The sequence below is a fragment of the Centruroides sculpturatus genome, unplaced genomic scaffold, assembly GCF_000671375.1.
Source record: "Centruroides sculpturatus isolate CEXI.00-Female unplaced genomic scaffold, Cexi_2.0 scaffold389, whole genome shotgun sequence".
In the NCBI taxonomy this organism is placed as follows: domain Eukaryota; kingdom Metazoa; phylum Arthropoda; class Arachnida; order Scorpiones; family Buthidae; genus Centruroides; species Centruroides sculpturatus.
The window spans coordinates 233,792-243,585 of NW_019384624.1; the positions used below are offsets into that span (position 1 = coordinate 233,792).

The following is a 9,794-nucleotide window of genomic DNA, read 5'->3' on the forward strand; positions in this document are numbered from 1 at the left end:
ATATACGCTTTTACACGAAAACACCAGCTGCGCGTGTTTAAACACGCGCAGCTGGTGTTTACATGTAGAAGCCTGTAATACCAATTGTTATTGGGCTACAATTTTTAAAACTTCTAGATTTAAATTCAATTCCCACTGTCGTTATTCTTCTGTCTGTCTTTTCTTAATCTCGAAAACGGTGTTAAACAGATGAAAATCAAGACCAGATATGGAGAACGTAGAGGCCGAAAGTCCCGATCTACGAACTTCCCGATGTGGACCGGAAGTTACGTTATTTTTCCAGACCATATCGGTCTCTAATTCTATTCTCGAGATTTACCAATGACAGGCGACGGAAAACAAACGTAAAAAGAGAGGTTGCGGCCGAAGTTTTCATCTTTAAAAAACGTGAACGACAAACGTCGAGCGCCGCTATCTTGTAAGCGGCGTTCTACGTTCCACGTTCACGTTTTACAGATGAAAACTTCGACCGCAAACTTTCTAATGTATAAGCCTGAAACAGGTGTATTTGCAATATTATCATCATTACAATTTATATAATTTATATTATAATCGTGATATTTTAGAATTGTAAACGTGTTGTGTGACGTGACATGTATTTAAAAAAAACACATAGTATCGAGTATAGTGCGTGACGTTTAACACGTAGCCAAAATGGCGCTAGAAAAAATATTTAATTCATTTTTAAAATTGTGTTTGAACGATTTTTCTCTCTAATTTTTTAAAACTACTAAAAAGTATCGAAAGGTTTTCTGTTAAACAAGTTTACGGTATTGTAATGGAAATTGGGTTTTCAATTGTTTATGGTGAAAACAACGTAAAGATTGTCTTTGAATTAAAAGAATTAAATGTATTTAATCACACCAAAGCCATTATTCGATGCATTTACGAACAGATAGGCTAACTCCAGCTGTCTACTAGCACATATGGTATTATTACGACTTATTATACTGGTTTCCGTGTTATGCAAATTGAGGAAACTTATTCAGAAAAAACAATCTTTCTTTATTGTTCACCTGTTTCAGGTGAGACAATAAAGATCGTGATGCATTTCGTACGCGCCATCTTGGGTCTTAAATTGTCGATCTGTAATAAGATAAGTGAAGAATATACATTGCATATTTTTAATTATAACCGGTGGAATACTTTGCTTAGGCTAACTAAAAGCACGTCGTGACAGGGGATAAGACTCTGGTTTTCTACTGATAAAGATGGTTGCAGAATTGTAGGAGAGACAAGCGGAAATTTTTAACGTGGCAAATCATCCAACGTGAATCGAAAATAAGAAAAAAATATTAAAAACAGAGGGCCAGTTCAAAGGAAACAAAATACAAACTGCAATGCAAAAAATTCAGGAGTAATTTCTGTATTTGTGTGTGTTAGTGTGTGTGGGCGCACGATCTTGTTCACCCTCTTTGAAACTTAATTACTTCTGTGATTTTGGTCGAAGAATTCTGAAATTATGCAGGGAGGTGAAAGTACTAGGAGGGATCGACGCTAGTGATTAAAGGTCGAGGGGTGGGGAGATTAAGGGGGTCGTGTGTAATCTCCAGTAAAATCGGACTTAATGACGATTTTACTGGTTATTAACATTTACAATTTTTTTTATAAAGCATGTCCCTCTCCTCAAAATTAAGCCTTTTGCCATTTTATAAATTAAAGATATAAAAAGTTTTAAAATAAAATTTCATAATACATTGCGCCACCAAATGTCGCCGGTAAAGTCAAGCAACTCGTTATTGGCATTTTATTGAATTGGATAATTTGTATACGAGAACGCATAGGCCTATCCGATCTACCAAAGGGGACGCCTACTGCAAGGACTTTTTAAGGAAAATTTCCTCCTATGTACGTGTTATAAACACAGAGAAAACCCGAAAAACTACACTTGGCCAGGCAGGAAAACACAACCACATAATAGTATTCGGTGGTTTTATCCGCTAGGCCACTGGTGAGACATTTTTACACGTATGACCGTTTATTATCACGTCAAGAAATTAACTATATTATAAATAAAAGCTTATTTCTAACGTTTCAAACAAATTTCACGACCCCACCCCTTTATCTTCTCACTTCCTCGACCTTTAACCATCAAAATTTAATAGTATCAATCCCCTAATATAGAAACCTCCCTGCAAAATTTCAGAAATTTTCGACAAAAATCAAATTAGTTATTAAGCTTCAAAGTGGGTTAACAAAATTGTGCCCCCCCCCACACACGCACACACTAACATCCATACATACAGGAAAAAAAACCCAATTTTCTGCATTTCTCGACCCTTTAAGGTGTCCTAAGTCCAAAAATTTTTAAATCTACGTGAATTATTTTTGACCGATCGCCATGCTTTCACTCTGTTATACGTAACAGCCGCAAAGGTAAAAATGAAGGAATTTTAAATGTAAATTTTAAAGCATATTATGTAATGTAAATTTCTCAAGTCGTGTAAACGTTCAAGTAATAACTTTTTTCCTCCAGAAATATATAATTTTCTCTTAAATTTTCGGACATTTGCATCTTGTGTTTTCTCTACTTCGACAGATCATATCGAAAGTCAGGTACCACCTCAGAGGAATTATTATGGAAATAGTCGAACGATCGATGGAGGCGCACATGGTACTTAAATTCGATAAATTCTATTGGGATCCTTGGATTCACAGCTTCAATCCCATTACAGAGTTAATGGGCGGCATCTTACTTCTGACGCTGAGATTTATGCGTCGTCGTTTTTATAGTGAAGAATTTTACGGGATGAAACTGAAATTAATTCTGAAAGACTGTAGGTAATTCTCGAGGTTTTCCATTGTTTTTTTACGCTCTTAAAAAGTTTTATTCGTTCCACGTAGATGTCGACGTTGACAGTGTAGACGAAGATGACGTTGCCTCATACGCGAGGATGTTAAATTTGATAGAGATAAGTATGAAAAAAGTGTTATGCCAATACAAACGTCAACAATGGCTTTCGAAAGTAAAAATTCTTTTGTATTTTTGCTTGCTCTTTCTTCTCTCTTGCCTGGAAGTAGAGAATAGTTGAAGGCCTGCCTTAAGGCAAAAATACCTTAACTCTGTTTGTTAAATTTCTACACGCGTAAGTGACCAGTCAGGAAATCAACTTTCCTGTAATTTTTTGTATACATCTTCTAGTACAGTTAATCACTCGTGATCTGTCCTAATTACGAGGCAAATTCAGAAATTTACAGTGATTACTTTGTCCAGAAACTCCGTTAACGTATTCTTGCCTCAAGGCTTCGATCGATTTTTAATACCTCGACATTACTTTAGCAATATATATTTAAATATTTTCAATTTTTCATTTCTTATACATTAAATATGTGAACCTTTTAACCATTTTTCTCTCCCCTCAAATATATAGATGAATACTTCGAATTCCGAAGGGAGAGCACTCTGCTCAAGGAATGTGGGAAAATATTGTCTAATCCACAACTCCCGATCCATCAGGATATTGATGACCTCAGCATAAATCAACTTAAATCAAGACACCCCATCTGATAAGAGCTGTATTCCCTGTATTCCAATAATTTTAACCTCACTGAATCTTGAAAAAGGCTCTGGGCTGATGTCTCTCCGATGGACAGTCGACAACTTCCTTGTATCACAAAGCGACCACCTGGATTTGAGTTATCCAGAAATCTTTGAAGTGTGTTAAATAGGATTCGGACCAAACATGGGTTGTGCAGGGACAGTCTTTTTAGGTGGGGAAAAGTTGCATCCCCACAGTGTGACTGTGGTGCTGAAAAACAGACTATACATCATATCTTGGAAGATTGTCCAGTAAGATCTTTTCCGGGACAACTGAGTGACTTCCTGATTGTGACTGAAGTGCTTTAAACAGTCGACCCCCTATAAGATCATAGATACGTTCCATTCTTTAGGAATCCGATTTCTTACGAGTCCTTCCAATCACAGCCCAACACGTGTGAAGTTTACGGACTACGGCTGATTGAAAGACTTTCTTCCATAAAATTAATCGATTCTAGACTAATCCAACTCAACATTTCCAAAATACGTATATATTTTTGGAAATAATCTGTATAAACTACGCTATAAACAAAAAATTGTAGGATTACTTACCGAGTGTGCACCATTCGACATCGCCATTGCTCAAGCTTGTTTTCGTCGCGGAACAGCTCAGCAAACCGCGGCCGCGATTTCTGATGTTATTTTTCTGCGAAAACTTCGTTGAACTTTGGAGACATCATTAATATAAATAATTTTTATCGCCGTTGAATAAGAAATGTTTCTTTCACAAGAAATGTATAAAATTACAGTACTGTATTAGACTTACGGTACCTAATTTACATACTGTACAGACGATAGTTAGCGTAAAATCTCCGTAGCGTGGCGCCTCGCGGCGGAGAAAATATATATAATTATAATAAAGTTACAATAAATTAAGTTAATATATAATTATATATACAATACCTAATTTATATATAATTAATATATAATTATATGTACAGTACCTAATTTATATATAATACTCTACAGACGATAGTAATCTCTCCGTAGCGTGGCACTTGGCGGCGGAAAATAGTTCGGCTGCCCGATAACGTTTTACGTAATTATAGGAGTTTTACCGTTTTTTACGGATACCGTCGCAATTTTTTCTCAGTTTTATAGGAATCGTAATTATAGGAACCCGTTTTATAGGGGTCTACTGTATTTCTAACTCAGATTTACATTTATGATTTGTGTTCTTTCTTTTTCTGCTTCCTGTTCTTTTTATCAATTGGATGTGTAGCCATACGCTAAGTAAATAAAATAAATAAATAAACTTCGAATTGAGCGAGACTCCAGTTAATATCTACAACGTTTTTGTTGCACCTTCTTAACATTTTCATTGTTAAGGAGGTGCAACAAAAACGAGTCACTTAGATTTTACAAATACGTCTGCCGTTCACGGCCCGGCACACGTATTTGTAAAATCTAAGTGACTCGTACAACATGGAATTCATATAAAACGGAATTATCAAAAGTGTTAGGGGGTCTAGTGTAAAAAAACCTAGCTCACAGAATTTACAATACGTAACTTTATTTAATGTTTGTGCCGCGTAACGATCCGAATTGCAATTCGGAATGGAAATAGCCACGTGAAACAAAATGACACCGATTTAATTATCTAAATTAGCAATTAAAATTTCTAAAAATTATTGAGGAAATAATAATAATAATTTATATTGAAATTAATAAATATGAAGATGACAAAATTTGCATATTGGTGCAGTGGCATAAACCTCGAAGAGAACTTCTATAAAGGTGGAAAAGATGATGTTTTACATCACCTCAAACGTATCAGGAGGAGTTTTTATTTATATTTTTAATTATGGAAGATAATTCGGGAATCGAAGTTATAACAATTGACAGTTGTAAGTATGCTGTAACTTTGTCAAGAATGTAAGGCATTTTGTAAATTACCTTGATCTTTTTTTTTTAATTATGGAAGCGGGTTCAGAAATCGAAGTTATAACAATTGACAGTTGTAAGTATGCTGTAATTTGACCACGAAAATCTTCATTGTTAAATAATTTATTTATTTATTTCTTCCCAGCCGAAAGCGAACCAACAACGAGTTCTGGTAGTACTCTTTCTGAAAGCGCATCTATCATGGTATGTTCGGTATGTATGCAGGAAGTACAGTACCAAACCCAAGAGAGATTGCCTGTGAAGCGTGTAAGACGTTTTTTAGGGATTCTGTAAGAATCTTCTACGATCCAGTTTGTTATTTCGGCACCGGTATCTGTTATACCAACGAAGATATTCGACGTTGTGAATATTGTCGACTCGACCAATGTTACAGAATCGAAATGGATGTGACTTAGATTTTACGAATACGTGTGCCAGGCTGTGAACGGCTCATGTATTTGTAAAATTTAAGTGACTCGTACAACATGGAATTCATATAAAACGGAATAATCAACAGTGTTATAGGGGGGTCGACTTGTAAACAACAAAATTGCTTGAGAGAACAGTACAGGAACACAGTTAAGATGGAAATAGAGGCTTCTGATTTAATGGTTCCTCAGAAACCGATGATCCTGTATTTCCGTGTTTGTGTTCCTGTATGATTTTCATTCTCTCATAACGGAATTTGTCTTTTTTTTTTTCTTTTTTTAGTGCTCAGTCCCCATTAGCCGAACACATTGCCTTCTCCAGACTGGGCATTTTATATATATAAACATATGAGAGAGAAAATATTTTCTCCTCCTCAATTCTTTACTGCGTTTGCTCTTCGAGTAGTCTGCCATTGTCCTCGAATACAAGATATAACAATGGTAAATTTTTTTTTATTCGTCAAAACCTGACGAAACATCCAACGGAAATATGTCTTACTCCTAGATTTTTTTGGAATTTCCGAAAAATTCCTAGAATTTTTCGGAAGTGGTAATGTTCTAAACAGGAAATGATGTCACTGTGTGGTTTAGTTTCCGGTGATACTAATCTTAATTTTTATTTATTTTGTCTGTTTTGCAGATGATATAGATGATTACAACAATGCATTAGAATCAAGAATAAATGCACGATTCCAGGTAAAATTTCGACATGGTTTTAATTAATTTAAATTAATTTTAATTCGTGAAATAAACTCTCTCTTTTCTACTTTTCTTTTTTAAAGTCCATTCTTTTCTTAGGGTATAGAAACCGATGAAAGAATCAGATTTAATCTTCTAAGGAAGGAATTTCCTAGCTGTGAACGTGATTTTCATAACTGGCTTTCTTCGTCTGCCGATTTTCAAAGATTAAGTGAAAACGTTAAAGTAATAATAAGTGTTTTCCTTCATAAATTTCTGTATCTTGTCTGATGTTTCCTCTACTTCTTCTTCGATAGATGGTATCAAAAGATAGATACCGCTTCAGGGGGATTATAATGGAAATAATCGACATGTCGCTGGACGTGCACTTGAGATTACAGAGATGCTTTTGGGATCCTTTGAAATATCGCTTGAATTCCGTCACGGAGTTAATGGGCGCCATCTTAAACCTGGCCCTAAGAATTATTCGTTATTGTAATTCTAGAGAACAATTTTATGCCATAAAACTGAAATTAATTCTAAAACACTGTAAGTAATGCTCGAAATTGACCATAGTTTATGGATTTCTTACATAATTCAATGCATTCCCGTAGATGTCGACGTTCGGTTTCGTGGTGTCGATGGAATTAGCTTGAAGTCATTTTCGGAAATGTTAGATGAAATAGAATCAAAACTGAAGAAACTAGTGAGCCAGTATAAACGCGAAGAATGGATTTCGAACGTAAGAATTCTTTGTTTTTTTTTTCCTCTTTACTCATTCCTCTGTCTCGAAATTGAGAATAATTGGACCTGATGGTAGATGGGACGTGTTAACGCAGCTCCTTTGTTGAATTTCTACACGCGTAGAGCAACTGGTTACCTATAATTTCGTATAGACTTGCCTATCAACCCTTAACACAATTAATCACTTGTGACTTGTTCTAATTACGGGGAAAAATCGGAACTTTACAGTGATTCTTGCCCCAGATCTTCAGTTGAGTTAGTCAGTCTCTCGACAATGAAAATTTTTGCTCCCTTGTTAGTTTTAAATATTCTTATGTTGCTAATTTTTCACGTTAAAATGTAATAGATAAATTTATTTATTCATTTTTCTTAAAATTTACAGTACAATTGGTTACTTCTTCATGCTGATGACCCTCTGGAATAGGTTATTGTACATTGTTTTTAAAGTGTTGGCATTTGTGGATGCTACAAGTAATTGCTCATGGCTATTGACAATTGAATGTAACAGGCTATTTACATGTAAGCGTATGTTTTGCTTTACTTTCGTGTATTAAAAAAATTGGTTTCAAAGGTTTTTTTTAAATTCCCTTTTTTTTTATTGTATTTTTTACCTGACAAATAAAAAAAATTTTTTTGAAAATTTATAAATTGACTGTCACGTTTATAAACTCGCCCTTTTTCAAACGAAATGGTATTACAAGGTTGAACCGTGATCTTTATCAAGATCAATCTCGCCACCTTTGCTGCAAACTTTCAATCCAGCAAAGAATGTCCTTGAAGAAAGTCTCCAGCATAGGTTATTGTTATTGAATTGTATATTGGCAATATGGTTCTGCGGGGCGCGAAATACATGGTAGCTAGTTATTTCTCATTAAATCTGGGCTTTAAGGTGGATAAACCTCCCAGACCAGCTTGTCTAAGGTTATATTTGAACTGTGTGTTGGCGTATTGTTATGATGGTATTGGACTTTTTGTCAACTTTTGGAATGTACGGGAGCACTCGAGTTACGGTGAGAATTCTCTGGTGTTCAAACGTGGATTATTGCCTATCAGTTGCAGAAGAATGTTGTCGTCAATAGTGTAACATTTTTCCCAGTCTTTTCTACTAAAAAAAAATCGAAATGTCTAAATTTCACCTCTGCAGAATTTTTTGTATTGTATTGTAGAAGGCCTAAATTTATGGCCCCGGTAGCAGGAAGTTGAATATTGGCATCGGGACTGGACGATTTTTCCCCATGTTTACGTTGCTAAGTGGTATATATTGAGATTTGCTCCCGGATATACAAGCAAGAGGTCCCTTCAAAAAAATTCTGCAGAGGCCTGGTTGAGAGAAATTAAATATTCACTATGAGGATTAAACGAAATATTTACTCGTGGTTGGTTTGGTGGGATAAGGCAACGTAATACGTGGGCGACCTGCTTTGAGATCAGACATGTGAAGAAAACCTGAAATTCCACACGGCCAGCCATTGATGAGGCGTAAATCCATAACCAGTGTTCAATAATCAGACTCTCAATGTGATGGCTGGGTTGTGAGGATCAGGACCCAACAACCAATCCAGGATGGAACACCCTCCAAAAAATTCTTGGTACAGACCACCGACCAGAAAACTGCTGGGATTTTCCAACTCACCCGGTTTCATTCCCAAATTTCCCTACAATTGCAAACTTACCATTCTGATGAACTGGTGAACCTCGGGTGAGAGAACCCAGGAACTTCTGATGGGCAATCTGTTCCGGAAATATTAGGTCCGTTCCTCATTATTCTGACGACCCCATGATGGGTATAATTATTGCCATAGATGAAAATAATTCAGTTTATAATTGAGTGCAAACTTCTCACGAGAAAAATATCAAATGAACTGCAGATTCCTTTATTGGGCTATTAAGGATAATAAATAAGCAATATGGCAGGAAGCAGTCCGCCATCTCTTGTTAAATATAATAATTATAATTTTAGGTTATTCTAGAAGAAATACGTTCGGAACGGGACTCGAACCCATGCCAGCTTTTTTTTAGTGAAAATTACATAACTTTTGTTAGAATACTGTTTGTTTAAATATTTTAAAGACTAATAAACATATATATAGCATATATCATAGGGATGGGCAACCCACAGCCTGCTGAATGCATAGCATTTTTTCAAGCTTTTCATGTAGTCCTTGTGATTATCGATTTACAATTTAAAACTTGAAGAATTACAGCAAAATTTAAAGCGGCAAGCTTCTCGGTTTATCTAGTGACAAGTTTCAGTTCTCAGCACATTCGTAAACAATTCTCCTCAATAATGCGAGATTAGAAAATGGCTTGTATTGTTATCTTTCACATAAATCATGCTATTAATTCTGGCACTGCTGTTTCTCTATTATAATCGTTTCATTAAAGCAGCGGTTCTCGACCCAAGTTCCGTTAAACTCGGGTTCCACAAAAAAAATTTCAAAGTGTTTTTTGCAAATTTATTTTATTAATTTATCACTTCACTGTTTTGAGAAAATGGTAAACATGGAATTGTTTATCTAATT

General features: G+C 35.4%; 1 protein-coding gene across 3 annotated transcripts; it reads left to right on the forward strand.

Annotated features, from left to right (window-relative positions):
- Positions 1-6,009: 6,009 nt before the first annotated feature.
- LOC111625589 lies at positions 6,010-9,417 on the forward strand. Of its 3 annotated transcripts, none has more exons than XM_023368772.1 (4): positions 6,010-6,546; positions 6,633-7,077; positions 7,143-7,270; positions 7,655-9,417. In XM_023368772.1, exons 2-4 carry the CDS (start codon positions 6,846-6,848, stop codon positions 7,694-7,696), a joined length of 402 nt encoding a protein of 133 aa, XP_023224540.1. In that variant the 5' UTR covers positions 6,010-6,546; positions 6,633-6,845; the 3' UTR covers positions 7,697-9,417. The 3 variants fall into 3 exon arrangements, with proteins under 3 accessions (XP_023224540.1, XP_023224541.1, XP_023224539.1); XM_023368773.1 differs by having other exon boundaries at positions 6,649-7,077; XM_023368771.1 differs by having other exon boundaries at positions 6,010-7,077.
- Positions 9,418-9,794: the final 377 nt, after the last annotated feature.